This window comes from Vipera berus, assembly GCF_964194415.1.
Source record: "Vipera berus genome assembly, chromosome: 1".
Taxonomy (NCBI): domain Eukaryota; kingdom Metazoa; phylum Chordata; class Lepidosauria; order Squamata; family Viperidae; genus Vipera; species Vipera berus.
The window spans coordinates 86,412,397-86,433,888 of record NC_138202.1 but is presented as its reverse complement, the minus strand read 5'-3'; the positions used below and the strand labels follow the sequence as shown (position 1 = coordinate 86,433,888).

Below are 21,492 nucleotides of genomic sequence, written 5' to 3'. Positions count from 1 at the left end.
AAAGGCCACAACCTTATTTTGGTTGATTATACTTGTGAGATGTCATAAATCAACTTTATGGGATTTTGGTTGCATCGTCAGTTATCTTGAGTAGAAAGATTGTATTACTGTACTTGTTAAAGCTTTGCTTAATAGTATGATAGCTTCTGTTGCAGTGGAAGTTCATTAGTATAAAATGTGCACAATATCTGACCTAATCACTTTTTTAGACTTGGAATGGTAGAAATGAAAATTGTCCAGCAGTAAATATTCAGAAATGAATTAGCTAAACAAGAAGGCCTATAAAGTGTTTCTTTGGATAAATATCTTTTTATATTCACAATGTGCATTTAAAAAGTGAGTGAATTGCACAGTATTGATGTTCCTTGAAGTGCTGGCAGGAATTATGCTTACAAGTCGAATAATAGCTAAAGAACATCATTTCCTCTTTCCAAAATTAGTCTGAGAATTTTCTTGCAATAATTTGGCATCAGTTAAATCTATCGGAGCTAACCTTATTGGTTGCATTCAATCAATGAAAAACATTGTGATTCTATGGAACTAAAAGCCATTTTGTATAGTGGTAAATAGGTGATTTTTAAAAAAAGAACCTTTATTAAATATTGTTCATGCATGTTCTGATATTACAGATGTGGAAAGCATCGGCAGGCCACAGCATCACTCTGAGCCAGGATGATGGTGCTGATGATTGGGAGACAGATCCTGACTTTGTGGTACAATTTTGAATTAAATTTAAGAATTATCTTAAAAAGTTTATTTTTACAGTTAAAAGTGGGAAAATCTAATGAGCTTATTAATTCCGAATTTTAAGAGCTGTTGGGAGGATGTGTGTGTGTCCCAGACTATGGGAATTCTGCTTTAAGTTTTCTTAAATATGGATGTGGCTACAACATGAAGTACTTAGTCTAATACAGGGCTTTTCAACCTTTTCACCCACTGTACCACTTTTAGGATATGGCAACATCCGAGTACCACCAGTCGCCTAGCAAGGTGTCAAAAACTTGATGACCAAAAAAAAAAAGGAAAAAAGTGATGAAGTACAGGTAGTCCTCGACTTACAACAGTTTGCTTAGTGACTGTTCGAAGTTACAATGGCACTGAAAAAAGTGCCCCCCAAGCCATAGCCGAGCAAGACGCCTGCTTGCCCACCAGGTGGCGCTCTTCCTCCTGTCCAAGGTTTTCATAGTTGTGAGCATTTCTGTTGAGGATTGGCAGCGGGGGTGGGGGGGTGTTTGTTTTTATTTCCCCCGTCTGCTGGGTGGTTGCAGAAGGTTTTGGTCACTTCACATGACCCTGGGACACTGACTGTCATAAATATGAATCAGTTGCCAAGCATCTGAATGTAAATCACAAGACCCTGGAGATGCTGCAACATTCCAGCTGATCGGTGCTTCTTCTGGGCTCAGAAGCAATAGGATCAGCGCCAGGCTCCAGTTGGAGCCTGGCGCTGATCCTGGTGCTTCCACTGAGCCCTGACAGCCCCGAAGAAGCGCTGATCCTAGCACTTTCGCTGAGCACTGACAGCCCTGCAGCTCCAGCCAGGCTTGTGTGGTGCTGCCACCAGTTCAGCTCATTCTTCTCCCCTGCTACCACTTTTCTAGGATGGTCGCGTACCACCTGCCAGGTGCCAATGTACCACAGGTGGTACCCGTACCACTGGTTTGAAAAGCCCTGGTCTAATGAACTGACCAAATTTAGTAATGGCAGGGACATAGAATGATGGAGCTTGCTTAAAGCCTGGGTTCAACTGTTGCAATAAAACCTTTTTCCAATGTACTTTACAGAATGATGTAAGTGAAAAAGAACAGCGCTGGGGTGCTAAAACTGTCCAAGGATCTGGTCACCAGGAACATATCAAGTAAAATATATATTTTTTACTATATTTACTATATTTCGCTGATCTCCTGGGGTACTTTTAGGTATAATTTCTAGAGCAATTGGTGGGCAAGGATGGCTATGAGTTTGTGAAGTGGCAGTCCCAGTGTATTTCAAAGGTCTGGTTAGGGAATACTATTCCTTTTGAGCTGAGACCTCTGAATTTGGGCTTGATGATGGTCAAGAATTGTTGAGTATAGAGTTAGCAATAACTACAGGAAAAGTCACTACTCTCATGTCTTAGCTTTGAATAAGGCATGACAGAAAACCTGTTTTATCTACCGAAGAAATACATGTCTTGAAACCTATTCATGACGAATGATTCATGACTGAACTTGATTACGTGAACACCAGCTCAGCCTGCCCCTATATTTGCTATAGATATTGCTCAACTGTTATTATAATTATCCAATTTAGTTGTGAGCTCTTTCTTGGATGAGAGAAAAAGCACTTCCATGAGGGGTGTGCAAAATAATCCATTCCAGAAATGAAATTTTTTGGGGGAGCTGTAGAACCTTTGGTTCCTCTGAATGATGCCAACCCAGCTGTTCCCTGGGTGGTCTTGCAGGGTTGGTGTTTTGTTTTTTTTGGAGATAAAGCCAGCCCCACAATATTGGTACATCACCTCAGGAATGACTGAACTGTAGTTGTCCAGAGCAGTGTTTCTTAACCTCAGCAATTTAAAGATGTGTGTCTTGGAATTCTGGGAGGGGAAGTCCACACATTTTAAAGATTCTGAGGTTGAGAAACTTGGCCCTTTCAAGATGTGTAGACTTCAAATCCCAGAATACTGCCATCAGCACACCCATTGATGAAAATTCTGGGAGTTTGAGTCAGCACACCTAGAAGCGGTCAAGCTTAGGAAACAGTTCTAGAGGAAGACCAACATAACTAAGCTGGTAAAATTCAAAGGGGTTTTCAAATAACCACTTTTGAATGTCAGTCTAAGAATTATGAAAGCATCCGTAATTGTTTCTTGAACTTTTAACATAAAGTTCAAGAATGTGACAAGTTAACCTTGTTTTCCACACTGTACTTACTTCAAAACATATGTTGGAAAATTTTGTAGCAGTTACCTGATTCTAACAATATATGAAAAACACAGATTTTTAAATGTTTTAACTCTCATGGTATCTCTGTTCTAGTTAAGAAAAACTCCTTGGAATAATACAGCTGCATTTCATATTCTTGGGAGTTGGGAGAAAACCAAAATGCTTGTGGATTTTTTAAAGTCAGTAGTTTGAAATTCCTTTCTGAGTATCTATGTCCTCATTGTCAAATGTGATGCGTCTGCAAAGAAAGTAATTTATTATTAGATTTATTAGGTATGAATAGTAGAACAGAGGTCTCCTTTACATATTTACATGGAAACTTTTGATAGTAGAAACATTAATAGAAAAGGGCCTAGATGTATTAAATCAGTAACTGAATAACTTTTATATGATTGGGAATTGTTTTGAGAAATAAATACAGAAGAGTTGTAGAAAGCGGGAGAGACACTGAACACATCTCTGGAGGGTCTATATCAGATTTTGCCCTATTTCTCTCGATCCTCTTCTTTCTCCTCCTTGTATTAGAGCATTAAGACTCTGATAGGTTATTTTATTTCCCACCGATAATTGTTCTGCTTTCCCTTTGGAGCTTGCTATTGAATTTTGGGAGAGAGTTATTTTCGGGAGAGGGGGAATCCAAAGGCCAAGTAAAAGAATTCAGGTGTTGGTTGCATATTGCCCACCTTGTACTGTGCCATGCTTCTATGTAACAAGAATAAATATAGCCTCTGCTTCCCACTCAAAACATACAATATATATGGTCCCTTTCCTTCAGGGAAATATCCAAATTTTCCATTTTATTTCTAAAGAACTTTAGCCCAGTGTTTCAACAGTTTGAACTAACTGTGGTAAGAGTTCAAATTATGGTAAATTAATATGTGAGGTTGGTTTGTCTTTACTAAAGCTGGTTCACATTCACCACAGTTTAGAGTTTGGGAAGATGTAAAGCTCTAGTAGTTAATTTAGAGATTTTTAAAAAAAGTTTCTGGAGGTGAGAATTAGGAATATTCTTGTGATGCTCTTTGTTTGTTTGCTTCCTTTCCAAAGCATTCATCAGCTTCGAGAAAACGTGTTCCAAGAGCATCAGTCCCTCAAGGAGAAAGAGCTTGAATCAGGACCCCAAGCTTCCCATGGCTATGGAGGGAAGTTTGGTGTGGAACAGGACCGCATGGACAAAGTAAAATTTCAAGGAATTGGCTTGGTTGCTACTCTTGGGGATAAGATATGTTGATTTCAGTTATTGTCCTACATTTTTGAGACCTACTACCTGTGCTTTCTTTTCATTCAGATTTTGACGGAGAAAGTTGGCCCAACTTAACTTGACCCTAATCTCGCCGTCTCTCAAGATTATCGTTAAATATTAGAAAGGGGGAGCGTATTTGTTTCTTCTCATGCTTATTTTTGCAGATTCCTGGGAGCCTTTTGCAGTACAGAGTTCACTCTGCCTTCTAAAGTTATGACTCATTTAACAAAACAATTATAATCTTGTTTGGATAAAAATGCTGAACTGCAAGAAGTGAATCCACCCTGAATGAAAATGAAACAATTCGCATTGTGGCTTAGTGCCATAGTGTAAACACAGCCTTTGAGTAAATGCTATAATGATTTTTCTCTTGATGTAATGCATTCTCCTCAAACAAGTCTTGAGAAGTGAAGGCTACGGGAATTTATTTTCTTGTATTTCTACTTTTTTAAAATATAGATTTTTATCCCACTGCTTCCTCCTATTTTCCCCACAACAGTCTTGTGAGGAGAATTGGGCTGAGAGATAGTGACTGGCCCAAAGTCCCCCAGCTGGTTCTTTGTACCAATTTATACTCTTTTCTATAATGGTTCATAACACTGGGACAATACAATGAGGGGAAAAAAGTTTATCCCCTGCTGATTTTGTATGTTTGCCCACTGACAAAGAAATGATCAGTCTATAATTTTAATGGTAGGTGTATTTTAACAATGAGAGACAGGAAAAAAAATCCAGAATTTTTTTTTCAAAAAAAGTTATAAATTGATTTGCGTTTTAATGAGTGAAATAAATATTTGATCCCCTATCAGCAAGATTTCTGGCTGCCGGGTGTTTTTCACATAGGTAATGAGTTAAGAATAGGAGCACTCTCTTAAAGGGAGTGCTCCTAATTTCAGCTTGTTACCTGTATAAAAGACACCTGTCCACAGAAGCAATCAATTAGATTCCAAACTCCACCATGGCCAAGACCAAAGAGCTGTTCAAGGATGTCAGAGACAAGATTGTAGACATACATAAGGCTGGAATGGGCTACAAGACTATCGCCAAGCAGCTTGGTGAGAAGGTGACAACAATTGGCGTGATTATTTGCAAATGGAAGAAACACAAAATAACTCAATCCCCCTCGGACTGGGGCTCCATTTAAAATCTCACCTCATGGAGTTTCAAAGATCATGAGAATGTTGAGGAAGAGCTACACGGGAGGATTTTGTTAATGATCTCAAGGCAGCTGGGACGATAAGTCACCAAGAAAACAATTGGTAACACACTACGCTGTGAAAGACTGAAATCCTGCAGCACCTGCAAGGTCCCCCTGCTCAAGAAAGCACATGTACAGGCCCACCTGAAGTTTGTCAATGAACATCTGAATGATTCAGAGGAGATCTGGGTGAAAGTGTTGCGATCAGATGAGACCAAAGTCGAGCTCTTTGGCATCAACTCAACTTGCTGTGTTAGGAGGAGGTGGAGGAATGCTGCCTGTGACCACATGTCAAACATGAAGGTAGAAACATTATGCTCTAGGAGTTTTCTTCTGCTACGGGGACAGGACAACCTCACTGCATCAAAGGGACGATGGACGGGGCCATGTACCATCAAATCTTGGGTGAGAACCTCCTTCCCTCAGCCAGGGCATTGAAAATGGGTCATGGATGGGTATTCCAGCATGACGACGACCCAAAACACAAACGGCCAAGGCAACAAAGGAGTGGCTCAAGAAGAAGCACATTAAGATCCTGGAGTGGCCTAGAAAATCTGTGGAGGGAGCTGAAGGTTCGAGCGGCCAAACGTCAGCCTCGAAACCTTAATGACTTGGAGAGGATCTGCAAAGAGGAGTGGGATAAAATCCTTCCTGAGATGTGTGCAAACCTGGTGGCCAACTGCAAGAAACGTCTGAACTCTGTGATTGCCAATAAGGGTTTTGCCAACAAGTACTAAGTCGTGTTTTGTGAAATACTTAGTCATTAAAACGCAGATCAATTTATAACTTTTTTGAAATGTGTTTTTCTGGACTTTTGTTGTTGTTATTCTGTCTGTCACTGTTAAAATAAACCTACCATTAAAATTATAGACTGATCATTTCTTTGTCAGTGGGTGAATGTACAAAATCAGCAGGGGATAAAATACTTTTTTCCTTCACTGTACATAAACAATAGAATGAAATAGGCTGTGTTTCCTAGCATGAAGTTTGAAAATGCCTGTGTGTTTTTAATCTGATGCGCATATTGATCCCAGCCAGGTGAAATGTAATGTCACTGTGTCTAAGTCAAATTCACTTTTCCCCAGCTGTACTGGGAATATAATTCCAAAAAATGTCCATGGTGGTTGAGAATTCTGTCAGATACTTTTGACATAGCTGAAGGGCACCCATTTCCATAGATTATATATTTTGTTGTTTTGAAAAATAAAGATGGGAAATCATAGAACATATGCTTCAGAAGTTGCTGCATCATAAGAATTTAATCTTTGGATTAGTGTGTGGTCAGACCCCTGTAAGAAAGGAGATGGAGTGAATAATGTTTGAATTTGCATATTCTAGGTGACTGCTCTCTTTTTTTAATACGGTATTTTTTTTTAATTGCGAAGTTACTCAGAGTTTTGTGTGGTTGATGTGGCTTAGAAATTTGATAAACAAATGCTCCAACTGCTTTGTTATTGGAGTCAGTTTAAATGCAGCATTGACCCTAAAAGCTGGAGAACATTGTAGCTAAAGGAGACTAATTATTGCTGTCATTTATTACATTAATATGCTGCTTTGCTATAGTTTCTTTCAATTGCATATTTAAAAAGTCAATAAAACTTCTATGGTAAGAAAGTAACATCCATAGCAAAGAAAAAACAAAACTTATAATCAGTAATAATAGAAAATGTACCTTCTTGACAGTGGCTTGCTTGTAGTCATTCCAAATGTGCATTTGACTTGTGGGAGAAAGGGGAAGAATTTAAAGTGCTTAGATCAAAGTGCTGGTATGAAGGGCTTAATGAACCCCGAAATGTAGGTACTGAGATAGTTAGCAACAAGAATTCTAATTTGTGTATGGCCAGCATGTGGTCTGGTTGGCAGGCTGTCTGCAGTCCCAATCATCTAGAGTTGAGCATTGCGTGTGAGGACTTTTTTTGTAAACAGCTATGCTCAATGTGCAGCTGCCAGATGCCTGAAACATGGCATTTGAGTGGAACTGAAAGGAAGGTTTCAGCCTGCTGCAACACATTCACATGTACTAGTAATATGTGGAGTGGTGGGTTTCAAATACCTGAACAACCAGTTCTCTTATTTGATGCAGGCCTGGGCCTCCGAGGCCTAGAACAAACTTCTGGAAGTGGCATCCATGCGCTTCTGGCAGGCCGTTCTAGGCCTGGGAGGCCTCCTCCAGGCCTCCGATGCCTAGAACAGACTTCTTGAAGCAGTGTTCATTCAGCCGGTTCTCCAAAGTCAGCAAAATTTAGCTACCGGCTTTGCTGAACCATTGTGAACCGGCTGAATCCCACCACTGAATATGTGGCTACGGCTAGTTTAGGAAGACTGTTTGAGTCCAGTCATTAGGAATAACATAATAAATGCTGTCTTCTATTTTCCCCTTTCAGTCAGCTGTTGGTCATGAATATCAATCCAAGCTTTCTAAGCATTGTTCCCAGGTGGATTCGGTTAAAGGCTTTGGTGGCAAGTTTGGTGTACAAGTTGACAGGGTTGACCAGGTAACAGATCTTCTCTGCTTTTAGCATTGTGATCTTGTTGGCTGTTATATTTTTATGCTGCATGTTTTCAGCTTTGCTTGGATAACTTTTACAGCCATTCCCTTTCTGAAAAATTTGTCTGATACTTTATTCCAATTGCTTGGGTTTATGTTTGCACAAAATAAAGGAAAGAGAGCAGCGAGAAATTTATTGACTAATCATCTTAAAGCATGATTATAAAATATACTGAATTGTACATGAAAGACTGATTTGTGACAGTTGTATTGCAAGCTGAACCAAGAATGTGTAAATATTTTGTTTTATTTATTTCTGCATTATAGCTATATCCCACCATGATCAGAATCCACTCTATATAGTATAGTGAAATTTGGGAGTGGGGAGATTTAAATTTGTAACATACGTTATACTTACACAGGGAATCAGATATCCTGACAAAGAGAATTTGGAATGGGGCAGGGCCAGCGCCATGGCGGGACAACACATTCCTTGGGGGCTCCCGAAGGATTGTCGCTTTTCAGCTGTTTGGGGGGGTCTGTCTGAGTTCCAGATAGACCAGAGCCGTCCTGTAGGGACGGTGAAGAAGGGAAGCACAGGTTGGCAACACAGGAGGGATCGCAACCTCCTGGAGAGCCGACAGAAGCTTCCTGGACCAGCAGCTGTCAGACAGCCATTGCAAGACGTCACAAGCTGGGGCGGCCACTTGGAAGATTTTGAAAGTAAATTTGGAGGATTGCCTGGGTGAGACGATTGAGAGACCTTAAATGCTGGAAATTGTGTATGTGGGAGGAAGTAAGAAGAATTTGAAGCCGTGGGGGGGGAGCGGACTTTTAAGCTGCTCCTCTTCTGGAATTGTAGCGGCGGAAAACAATGGAAGGCAAAAGAAGGCAATGAATCAAGTATCTCGGCTGAGAATACTTTTGAAGCTGCAGTGCTACTTAGAGGCACCTGGGTGTTAGTAGACTTGGTAGGCTTATTATAAAAAAAAGATAAGGGAGAGTACGTGACCTTGAATGACATCTGCTGGACTTACTGATAAGAAAGTTACAGAGTCTGTATTTTGGTTTGGTGAATGGTGGATTGTTTTTTTTACTTTGGAGACCTTATTTTTGATCTTTTCTTCTTTTGGATTAAGGCACGGAGAGCCTGAAACAAACAAAGAAGTGTAACCTGTTTGGATTATTTTTTTTTTCCTTATTCAGATATAAGTATATTTGGCTTTTTCCTTTTTTTCCTTCCTCTTTCCTTTGTTCTCCCCTTTTCCTGTCATTGAAATTTTTTGCGTTTTTTTTTCTTTTCCTTTCTTTTTTGGAGCACATTTGGATTATAATATCCCATTGACATTTGGATTATAAATTACTGGAGAAGATGAAGACTACAACACACTTAGCAACAGCTGCCCCTATATCACAGAGTCCTGTGGCACAGAAAACACTGGACACTACAACGCAGCAAGATAGATCTAACATGGAATTGAAAAACATGATACTGGCACTACACACAGACTTCAAAGAAGGGATTGGCAAACTAGAAGAGGACCTAAAGGAGGTCAAATAACTGATGGAGAAAAATGAACAAAGACTGCAACAAGCTGAAGAAAGAATTGAATCAACAGATAAAGAGACTAGAGGAGATTGATAACCAACTTACATCAACAGACAGGAACCAGGAAAAAAATATTTCTTTAGAGATGGATAGAGCTGCTTATTACTTAAGATTCCAGAATGTTGAAGAAGGAAAGGGAGAGAACCTAGCAGACGTAATGGCAGGAATATTAGCAGAAGCATTGGAGGAAAGCAAGGAAAAGATAATTAATGATATAGATGAGATATTTAGAATACATACTAGATATGCAACGAGAAATACTTTCCCCAGAGAGGTGCATATAAGATTTACTAAAAAAGCATTAAGGGCAGATATACCGTATTTTCCGGCGTATAAGACGACTTTTTAACCCCTGAAAATCTTCTCAAAAGTTGGGGGGTCGTCTTATACGCCGGGTCGTCTTATACGCCGGAAAAAAAACAAATCAGTCGAGCGTCCCTGTTCTTGCAAAGCCGGGCCGCCCCGCGCAACTGAGCTAACTCCGGCGCAGCTCCGGGACACGGCTGGGCGGGAGCGTCGGGCGGCTCTCCCCACGCGAAGGCGGCGCTGCCCGTTGGCTCTTGGCCCGAGGGGAGGGCCTCGCGCCCGCCGGACTCACCTGTCACCAGCACCGCTCTCCCCCCCCTGCGGGGATGCGCTTCCGCCGGGCGGTGCTGTCGGAGACGAGCCAGCCTGGTGGCCGGGATCGGAGCTGCACGCCGGACTAAGAGGCCGTTTCGGGAGGCGAGAGGGTGGCGGGAGGGGGGGAGGAGGAGGAGGAGTCCCCAGACGTGGCAGCTCTTCCCGCCGCCCGTGGAGCGAGGTCGGTGTCCTCATCAGCCGCCTTTGCCTTGGCCAGAGGGATGCAGGGTGGGCACTTTAAGAGGCAGGCAGGCGCGGCGTCCCAGGCGGGGCGTGGGCGCGGCAGTCGCTCTCCCGGTTTGGCAAGTTTCCCGGCGGGTGACCGAAGAGCAGCCTCTGCCGGCGCTTACTCCAATGCGCTGCAACTAGGAGTGCGAGCCGCCGAGGACGGGAGAAGCAGCCGCTCGGGTGCATCAGCACAACCGAGACGAGCCAGCAGGCAGCCGGGATCGGAGCTGCGCGCCGGACTAAGAGGCCGTTTCGTGAGGCGGGAGGGGGGAAGGAGGAGGAGGAGTCCCCAGACGTGGCAGCTCTTCCCGCCGCCCGTGGAGCGAGGTCGGTGTCCTCATCAGCCGCCTTTGCCTTGGCCAGAGGGATGCAGGGTGGGCACTTTAAGAGGCAGGCAGGCACTGCCAGGCTGCCCAGGAAAAGCAGCCACACCGAGAGGCTGCACGCCCAGTCAAGCTCCATGAGGGGCAGGGCGGGAAGCCGGCCGGGAAGAGGGACCGGGAGCCCAGGCCGAGCACGCCTCGGCCGACAGTGAGAGGGAAGCGCACAAGTTCTAAAAAAGAGGCTGCGGGCGGAGCTGCCCCGCCCTGCGCCCAATGGGAGAAGTTCAAGGCCTGGGGGGGGAAGCAGAAGGGGCGCCAGCCGTGGCGGGGTGGCGGCTGCCCTCCGGCGCTGCCTGCCGCCTGGGAAACGCTGCGCCTCGGGGCCGGCAGAAGCGCGGGAGGGCCGGCGGGGCCAGTCGGGCCTTCGCCTCCTCTGCGACGGGCAGGGCATGTAAGTATTTTCCGGCGTATAAGACAAAACCTTGAAAATCTTCTTAAAAGTAGGGGGTCGTCTTATACGCCGGGTCGTCTTATACGCCGGAAAATACGGTATTACAGAAGCTGAGAAATGCTACAATAAAATACAAAGGAAGAGAGATCGTGATATTAAAACAGATCCCAAGAAGAGTGAGAGACCTGAGAAAGGAATATCAATTTTTGACGAAATGCTTAATTAAAAAAGGGATAAATTTTAGATGGTCAATACCAGAAGGAGTAATGATAAATTGGCAAGAACAGAGACATAGACTGGACACATTAGAGAAAGTAGAACTTTTCTATGATCAATACTTTGGGCAGCAAGAAGAAGAAAGGCTGAGAGGGGAAAGAGTAATCAGACATCAGGGAGACGAGACAGAGAAGCAACTGAGTAAACATAGCATAGAAGAGGAGGAAAGGGTGTTGAGAGAAGGGACGAGCAAAAGGCAAAAGAGCAAAGAGATGAGAATGATGAGAGCAGCTAAAACTTCAAATAAATAATGGAAGAAGAGATAAAAGCAATTTCGATAAATGTAAATGGACTAAATTCAGCTATAAAAAGGAAAAGAACACTAAATAAACTGGGGAAATTAAAAATGGACATAATTTGTTTGCAAGAAGTTCATATTAGGAAATAACATAAAAATCTATTAGAATATCCAAAATTGGGAGAATTATACACTTCACTTGCAGATCAGTGTAAAAGTGGTGTGGCATTATATATTCAGAAAGCAATACAAACTACATTGATATATTCAGACGAAGAAGGGCAAATTTTAATGGTGGAAGTAATTATGAATCGTAAAAAAACATTATTGGTAGTGATTTACGCCCGAAATGAAAACCAAGAAAATTTCTTTTCAAAATTACACCAGAAAATAATAGAATTGGAATTTGAAAGCATGTGTATGATTGGAGATTTCAGTGCTATTGTAAAGGCCGAGCTGGATTATAATACGACAAAAAAAAAAACAAGACCCTAAGGAGAACACTTCCAAAATCTTTTCATAATATGGTGGACAAATTAAATAGATGTTTGGAGAGAAAAATATCCGGAAAAGAAGCAATATACATTCTACTCTAACAGACACCTGTCCTGGTCAAGAATAGATATGATATGGATGTCAATAGACTTATTCATAAATACACAAATTATAACCATAGAAACAAACACATGGGCGGATCACAACCCTTTCACAATTATATGGAAAGGACAAAAAAAGAGAACAAGATAGACATTAAACCAAACTGTATTGAATGAAAAAAGACTTTCAGCAATATATGGAGAAAGAAATGGCTTTCTTCTTCAAGGAAAACAAAAAAGAAGATACCTCACTTCAAAATGTCTGGGACACAGCGAAAGCGTACATGAGAGGACTTGCTATGACTTATTTGGGGAAAAAGAATGAACAGAAAAGACAAAATAAGGAAAAACCAGAGGAAGAATATAAGACACTTGAGAAAGAATTACAGAAAGATACACAAAACAAAAAGATTAAAAATTTAATGGAGTTGAACAAGCATAAAATGAACTTAATAGAAAATGAAGAAGTGGCAATGAAAATAAAGGCAGCTAAACAAACCTTTTTTGAACATGCAAACAAACCAGGGAGATGGTTGACATATAAAATTAAAAAGGAGAAAGAGAAGAGATGGATTAAACAACTGGAAGATGCTGAGGGGACTTTACAACACTGGAATGAAGAAAAGAAAAAATAGCTTGGGAATATTATGAGAATTTATATAAGCAACAAACAGTTTCAGATGATAGGATAAAACAATTCTTGGAAAAAACAGAGATACCTAAAGTACCGGAGAAATTTAAAAAGCTATTAGAAGGGAAAATAACAATGATGGAATTAAAAGAAGCAATTAAAAAACAAAAGAATGGCAAAACACCAGGACCAGATGGGCTACCAGCAGAACTATATAAGACATTGCAGGAACTGTTAGGCAATGTAATGCTGGAACTCTATAATGAACTTCTCTCTGAAGCTAAGATACCAGATTCGTGGTCGGAAGCACTTATTACCCTGATACCAAAGGAAGAAATGGAAATACAGAAAATAAAGAACTATAGACCGATTTCCTTGCTGAATGTGGACTACAAAATGTTCGCATCAATCATGGCCGAAAGACTTAAAAAGTTCTTAAACGAATTTATACATTTGGATCAAAATGGTTTTCTGTCTAAAAGACAGATTAGAGACAATATGTGAATTGTATTAAACACATTAGAATACTATGAAACACATCCTGAAAAACAGATGGCATTGATGTTTTTGGACGCGCAGAAAGCATTCGATAATGTGAATTGGCAATTCATGATAAGACAACTACAGACTATGGATTTTGGGGAGAAATTTATAAATGTATTTAAAACAATTTACAATAAGCAAGTAGCCAAAGTAATGATTAATGGAGATATGACTGAAAAGATTAATATTATGAAGAGAACAAGGCAGAGATGTCCTCTATCATTATTGTTTGTCTTGACACTAGAGATACTAAATAGAACTATAAGACAGAAAAAGGATACTGTATAAAGGTATGAAAGTTAAGAGAGAAGAATATAAGCTACAAGCTTTTGCAGATGATCTAGTATTTATCTTGGAGGAGCCACTAGAGACAGGACCTGTATTAATAGAACAAACAGAAAAATATGGTGAGGTAGCAGGTTTTAAGATCAATAAAGATAAAACAAAAATGTTAGTGAAAAATATTACTGAAAAACAAAAAAAAGAATTGATGTGAAAGATACAGATTGTAAAGAAGGTAAAATATCTGGGGATTCACCTGACAGCAAGATGCATAACAATTAAAGAAGATAACTATCACAAATTGAAAAGACAAATCGAAGTAGATTTGGATAAATGGGAAAAGGTACAACTATCATTAATGGGGTAGGATTGCAATAATCAAAATGAATATACTACCACGATTGTTGTTTTTGTTTTCAACAATACCAATAAGATTGGAAAAGAAATATTTTGAGGGGCTAAATAAAATAATTTTGAAATATATTTGGCAGGGAAAAAAGGCAAGGATTAATTTAAAAATGTTACAGAATGCAAGACTGAGGTGGGTTTGGTTTACCTAATTGGGAATTATATTATCAGGCTGCAGCATTATCATGGATGAGAGAATAAATCTTACTGAGGAATAGTAGATTATTGACATTAGAGGGACATGATTTACAGTTGGGATGGCATGCTTTCATATGGTATGGGAAAAATAGAATACATAGCTATTTCGAGAGACATCATATCAGGAATTCTTTATTGATGGTTTGGGAGAAAATAAGGAGAAAGCATTACTTGAGGATTCCTGATTGGCTTTCAACTATGGAAGCATTAATACACCCCAACATGGGAAACATTATAAGATATAAAGACCTAGTAACAGACACAGGGGAGCTGAAAACCAAACAACAATTAGAGGAACAAGGAATAAAGACGGATTGGTACATGAGAACGCAAATACAATCTAGATATGAAAAAGATGCTAAAATAGATGGTTTTAATTTGGGGAGAATAGAGTTAGATGAAATACGGGAACTGAAGAAAAATGGATTAAAAAATGTATAGCTACTTACTATATAGGGAATTAGAGGAGGAGCAAGTAAAGGAGTCAATGATAAAATGGACATGAAACTTTGGATATACGATTGAATTAGATAGATGGCAGCAATTATGGGAAAGAAACTATAAACTGATAATGGCGACAGCGTATAAAGAAAATATGTACAAGATGTTCTATAGATGGCATATGTCTCCAGAAAGACTAGCTAAAATGTTTAAGGACAGATCTATGAAATGTTGGGAATGTCATCAAATACCAGGCTCTTTCTATCATATGTGGTGGACGTGTGTAGAAGCTAAAACCTATTGGAATATAATCAGAACATGGATAGAAAAGATGATACAACAATGTATAGAACCAAGACCAGAAATATTCCTGTTGGGTATTTTACCAGAGAAATATAGTAAAGAGAAAACATATTTGATTATTCATATAACCACTGTAACTAGGATTGTGTTTGCACAAAACTGGAAGGCACTGAAAGCTCCTCCAGAAGAAGAGGTGGTCGGGAAAATAATGGAATGTGCGGAAATGAATAGATTAACAATGATAATTAAAGATAAGACAGGGTCAGAGTATTATGAAATCTGGGGAAAATTTTATGAGTGGGTGAAAAAGAGAATACGCCTAAAAGATACAGTAGCTAACACTAATTTAGATGGAAGAAAAATGAGGAGATAAGGAGGGAGACCCAGGTGACACAGTATTGCATAACGGGAGGTAGTATAAAAATTTATAGAAGTGTATACCGAGAAGGCCAGATTTATAGAAATATTGACGTAATAGAAAATTAATGTTATCATACCTAATATAGATATTGAAAATCTAAGGAGAGGAGCTGCTCGGACATCACCCCTGAATTGTATCGGAAGAGGAACGGGAGGGAAGAAAGGAGAGGAGAGAGGGAAGAGAGTAGAGGAGGGGGAAGGAAGTAGGAAGATTGGAGGAAAAGAGGAGAAGAAGTGGGGAGAAACGAGAGGGGAGTGGTGAAGGAAAGAGGAGAGGAAGAAGAGCGAAGTAGGAAAGAAAGGAGAAAGCGAGAAAGAAGGTAGAGAAGAGGAAAGAGAGAAGGAGTGTGGATACAGTGAAAGGGGAAATGGACGAGCAGCACCCAAACTTACGAGTATGTATTTATGTATTGCAGTATATTTTTTGATTTGTTTGTGGGAGAAATGGAAAAATAAACATAAAAATTTTAAATTAAAAAAAGAAAATTTGTGAAATACATTTTCATAAATCCTTAATGCTTATATATTGATTAGAAACAATAGCTATCACTTTTAAAAAGGTTTGAAGAACTGGAGTTGGCAACAGGGTCTGTAGGTGCCAGGGCATGACTGTGTTCCCAAACAGTGTCCTCTCATCTAAGCTACAATAATATGATGAGGTAAAAATGGCAGAAAAACACATGTGAATGCTGGGTGCATTTGAAAATGGGGAAGGCCTCAACCATTGTGCACGTTTGTCCCAAATTAAAGCTTTCTCCTGAAAAGATGCCAGTTCTAGCTTTTATAAATGTGAACTTATTGTTGAATTATTTTTCTCTGCAGTCTGCTGTGGGATTTGAATATCAAGGAAAAACGGAGAAACATGCTTCTCAAAAAGGTAATTCTCACTGAGAAATAATTTGTTCAAAGCATATAAAAGATTTGACAAAATCTGCTCTGGAAATTATTTTATTAACACATGTACATATCCATTCCACATGTAGAATAAAAAATTACAACAACACACTGAATAAGATACTTTATCATTATTTTCTTACCTTAATTAATAACGCCTAGTAAAACACATCCCAATTTTCAGCAAAATAACCTGGAATTAAGGAAAAACTTCCTGACAGTGAGGACAATTAACCAGTGGAACAGCTTGCCTTCAGAACTTGTAGGTGCTTCAATGCTGGAGGCTTTTAAGAAAAAGGCTGGAGAGACACCTGTCTGAAATGTTATAGGGTCTCCTGCTTGAGCTGGGGGTTGGACTAGAAGACCTCCAAGGTCCCTGCCAGCTATATTCTGATTGATAGATGACACCTATATGGATGCTTACAGTAAATGTGTGAGCCTATAGAGTGATAGAGCAACAGCAGTTACATGTCTAAAAAAACTAAGCATTCCTGAATGATATCCTTTTGGAATTAATGTTTGGATTGATCACAGTGATACTTGGAATAATAAATCACTGCTTCCTGCATTTTGAAAAGTAGAGCACTAAGGCAGGAAGTGATAAAATAAGCAGAAATTGTGTTGACTTGTTAAGGAGTTTATTTGTTATTGGCAATGTAGGTCACAATCCAGATTGGTGATACAAATGTAAAGACCTTTAATACTGGCAGAAATTCTGAAGGCATCGGGAGAGTCTCCAAATTCTAGGAGAGTTTACGTATAGTACTTAGTGGTGCTATCAAATAACGGGATTCAATGGGGATATGGAGCATTTATCAGTGAACTTGGTCATAACTAGTTTATCGGCAGTGATATCCATTCTTTTGTTCTGCTGCTCCTACAGTAATTTCTGACACATGGTGTATTTTGTTCTCTTCTCAGACTACTCAAGTGGATTTGGTGGGAAGTATGGTGTGCAGGCTGACAGAGTAGACAAGAGTGCCATGGGATTTGATTACCAAGGAAAAACAGAGAAACATGAATCCCAGAAAGGTTTGTTGCTAAGATGATATCTTAGCAAGGTCCTAAATAATTCACTTCTCTTTACAAGACTACAAAGATTCTTCTTGTCTTTATATCTTCTTTATCACTTCATTTCTGATAAGTTAGTTGATGTGGAGATTATTTCTAGCCCCATGTTTTCTGTCTTCATGGATGCTTATGGAACAGAAGATATTAAAATACAGTGAGTTCAGTGGATACCTGAATTTAATCACCCCAAAGTCCATTTGACTCTTAACAACATATCGTAAGATATAATCCTGATGTAAACCTAACTTGAGAAATAATCAGCCCATCCTAGTGGGTTTAGGGCAGGGGTAAGCAACCTTGGCTCGTTTATGACTCGTGGACTTCAACTCCCAGAATTCCTCAGGAATTCTGGGAGTTGAAATCCACGAGTCATAAACGAGCCAAGGTTGCCTATCCCTGGTTTAGGGATACTCCTTTCTAATGTATTCTGTTCTTGTTTGACAAAAATAATGGTAATTAGCACTGTTGTGTGTGCTATCTATAATATTTACTGGAAGAGTCAAATGAGAAAATGCTATGCAGTTAAAAATATCCCTGTTCTGCCTCTGCAGGAAATATACGGTATTTCAAATTTCATCTTTATCCTAGAGAGAGCATTGAATCATAAAAATTTCATTGAATCCATTGATACTTGATGTCTAAAGTAAACATTTTCAGATTTGCACTGAAAAAAATCCTCTCTTCTCTAAATGAAGTAAGATTTTCCTAACAGATATGAATCTATCAGTTTTCTGCTTCCTTCCTAATTTTGTCTGCATTTCTGTCAAAAAAGTGGGAGTTCCACAAGAATTTGAATCATTTTTGCAATCATCTCTCACTTTCTGTTCTTGTGTGTGAGGAAAGTTGTGATTCTTAGATTGCGGCATATGGTTTACTGCATTCCATTTAGGCAGTTGTCTCCAGAGCATAGACAGTATGCATTTATTGAAGTCGGGTTCTCAATTTTTCTGCCCAAAATGATTTTCATTGCTTTATTATTGTTACACTAGTTTTGAATTAAGCTGAATAGGTAGCTCGTATGCATTTGTGTATTTTCTGCATGGTTTTTTAAAACATTTTTTAAGGCAAACTTCAAAAAAATGCATCTTAAGACTGCTTTTCAAAGACCAAGAATATTGTGTTCCAGCCTTTCTATTTTCCTTTAGTTATTTGTTTGTTAGGTTAAATGTTAAAGGAAGCATAACTTCATTCCTGTGAGGTAGTTTGGGCTGAAAGATAGTGACTTTCCTGAAGTCACTCAAATTTATATGACTGAGGGTAGGCTTAGCACGTATCTCTCCATTTCTACTTAGGCACAATGGTAATTTTTTTTTCCAAATAGCATTTTCCCCACAAAATAAATCCTATACCTTGTTCTGAATTCTGACACTTCTCAAGCCGAATCATTGGAGCTTGGTACCAGAAATGGGTAGTCTTTTTGTAAACTTATTGGAAGGAATGACAAACCTCTCTACTATAGTGAAACAGGTTTCAAATCATAGAATAGGTTCCTTACTTCTTTCTACTCACTACAAAGGTTCACTTGGAACATGTATTGTTGACTTACCTGTGGTATAGAACTGATCCTACGCACACCACCACCCTTCCTTATATGGCAGCCATTTTACAAGACTGTATTCACAGTTTACAAAACCATGTTCATACCCCCTCTTTAGCTGCTCTAGCTTTACTGCATGTATTTCCTTGTTGGACAAGTGCACTTAACTGCTACATTGAAAGCAAAGATAGCTACTGTATAGTTAAGGGGAAACCAAGTTCTGGGTTAATCAGTCTTTAAAATGAGCTTCCTCTATCTTCCTCCATATGATCCTCAGTCTCTTGGTGACTCACAGCTGAACCTTTTCTGTTTCCATTAAAAATACAATTGGATAAATGATTCTGAGGTTTTTATGGTAATTTTTTTTATCCATTGCCAAGAGTCAGTAAAAGTGAACTGAATCAAGTAGCTATAAATGATAAAAAGTCTAGTGTCTTTAGTCTGTACTATTACGAATGACTATATTTTTTTACTCCCATCTCCAGATTATTCTAAAGGCTTTGGTGGTAAATATGGTGTGGACAAAGAGAAAGTGGATAAAAGTGCTGTTGGCTTTGAATACCAGGGCAAAACTGAAAAACACGAATCACAGAAAGGTTTTTACTTTATTTTATTCTATGAAATTGTTTATGAGTTGACCTTCTTTAAACCTGAAATTGTAATATATCTGCATAAACCAAGGCTTTCAAGTCGTAAATCTACAAACTATTTTATGAAAATCTTTTCCTTCCTTTTTTCTGTCGTAAAAATGTATTTAAGAGATTGTTTGTTGCTATCTGCCTCTCCATTTAAAAAAGTCTCCGAGATGACTTAGGACAAGAAAGTCTAGTCAGTTTCTTAAGTAGGGATTGTAGGATAATAAAAATAATGCTAAAACCAGAGAACCTTTCAGCTAACTTCATGATGGATCAGAGCCTTCATTTATTGTACATAGTTCAGACTGATATTTTGCTGTCTAGAACAGAGGTCACCAATCCTTTGGGCACCAGGGACCGGTTCCGTGGAGAGAGGTTTTTCCGTGGACCTGAGGGTGCGTGGTTTTATGTGCTGCCTGCATCCTGTGGATGGGGCTTTGCTTGTTTGTGCAGACCAGTTGTTGGCATGCTGCAGCCCGGTACTGGTCCATGGACCGGGGTTGGGGACCCCCGGTCTAGAACAGGGGTGCGGAACCTTGGCTCTTTTATGACTTGTGGACTTCAACTCCCAGAATTCCCCAGCCAGCATGCCTGGCTCAGGAATTCTGGGAGTGGAAGTCCATGAGTCATAAAAGAGCCAAGGTTCCCCACCCCTGGTCTAAAAGAACTTTGAGACTATATCTTTCATAATTCCATGTAGCAAATGCCTGCTGGTCTTTGACATCCAGCATAAAGAGCAGCTACTAACAAGTTTGGTTGCTTTGATTTACAAGAATCTGCCTTTATGGATTACTGATTTAAGTTAAACAATTAACTGTATTTAGACATCATACTAAGCCATAGTTTGCTAAATAAGCCAGAGTCTTGCAAAGTCACCATGGTTTGTTTAGATAATTCTTGGGAGGAGGGGGGTTGTTGGTCTCCCTCCCTTTTTTAGCTGTATCTGCCTTGAGCTTCTGTAATTGGACAGACCTGAAGAGGACCCAAAAGCCAACTGAGCCAGGAAATCAAAAGCAAAACAAGTGCCCGGGCTTGCATATTATGTTCAATCTTTATTGAAGTTATTAGGTTATTAATGGACCGTAGTTTCAGGTTATAGTTTTCTTTCTAAAACATCCTGTGGTTTATTCATTGATTCCATTCACTCATCCTATTCATGCCAAGCTACTGTATATATGGTTTAGCTTTATATGTAAACCAAACAATTACTTTGTAAATATGCTCTAATTATACTTTTGTATACTTGGGCTTTTTGTTAATTAAGATCTATTAATAACCTTGACCACCATTATTTGGTTGAAAAACAAATTAGGATTGATTATATGATCTAATTACTCGTAAGCCTTTCAAAGGCAACATTGTAGATTGAAATTGCAAAATTGCTAGGGATGTATATTCAATAGTTAAGTCTGAATCCAATGAATGTTTAGGATTACAACCTTAGCATATAACTTTTTTTTTAGTAATTTCTTTCTTTCTCTCTTGTTTCTAGATGTCATCCATATATTTATTTTTTTTACTTTTATCCTGCCTTTATTGCTTTATAAGTAACTGAAGGTGGCAAACATATATAACATTCCTTCCCACAACAACAACCTTGTGAGGTGGGTTGGGGTGAGATTTAGTGACTGGTCCAACGGCTTTGGATTTCTTGCTATTTTCTTTTACGTTAAAAGCAACAGCAAAAAAAAACCACTTAAAATGACTTCTTAGACAAAAATCAGATCCAAATAACATCTTTTAATGTTTTCTTTACATAGACTATACAAAGGGTTTTGGTGGAAAGTTTGGCATACAGACTGACAGACAGGATAAATGTGCGCTTGGCTGGGACCACCAGGAAAAAGTGCAGTTGCACGAATCTCAAAAAGGTACATTTATTTATAAGCTTTGCATGCATCATTGGGCTTTAGTCTTCCTGGAATTCTAGA

The 21,492-nt window shown here is 39.4% G+C and overlaps 1 protein-coding gene across 4 annotated transcripts in view; it reads left to right on the top strand.

Annotated features, from left to right (window-relative positions):
• Positions 1–21,492, top strand: part of CTTN (cortactin) — a 40,726-nt gene that overhangs the window by 5,260 nt on the left and 13,974 nt on the right. For 2 of the 4 annotated variants that reach the window (XM_081313764.1, XM_081313767.1), the window contains exons 2-9: positions 630–713; positions 1,785–1,858; positions 3,975–4,104; positions 7,753–7,863; positions 16,247–16,301; positions 17,240–17,350; positions 19,412–19,522; positions 21,322–21,432. In XM_081313764.1, coding sequence (XP_081169890.1) covers positions 630–713; positions 1,785–1,858; positions 3,975–4,104; positions 7,753–7,863; positions 16,247–16,301; positions 17,240–17,350; positions 19,412–19,522; positions 21,322–21,432 — 787 coding nt within the window. Of the gene's footprint in view, positions 1–629; positions 714–951; positions 1,044–1,784; positions 1,859–3,030; positions 3,107–3,974; positions 4,105–7,752; positions 7,864–16,246; positions 16,302–17,239; positions 17,351–19,411; positions 19,523–21,321; positions 21,433–21,492 lie in introns of those variants that run through there. The other 2 variants (XM_081313765.1, XM_081313766.1) reach the window with 2 other exon arrangements.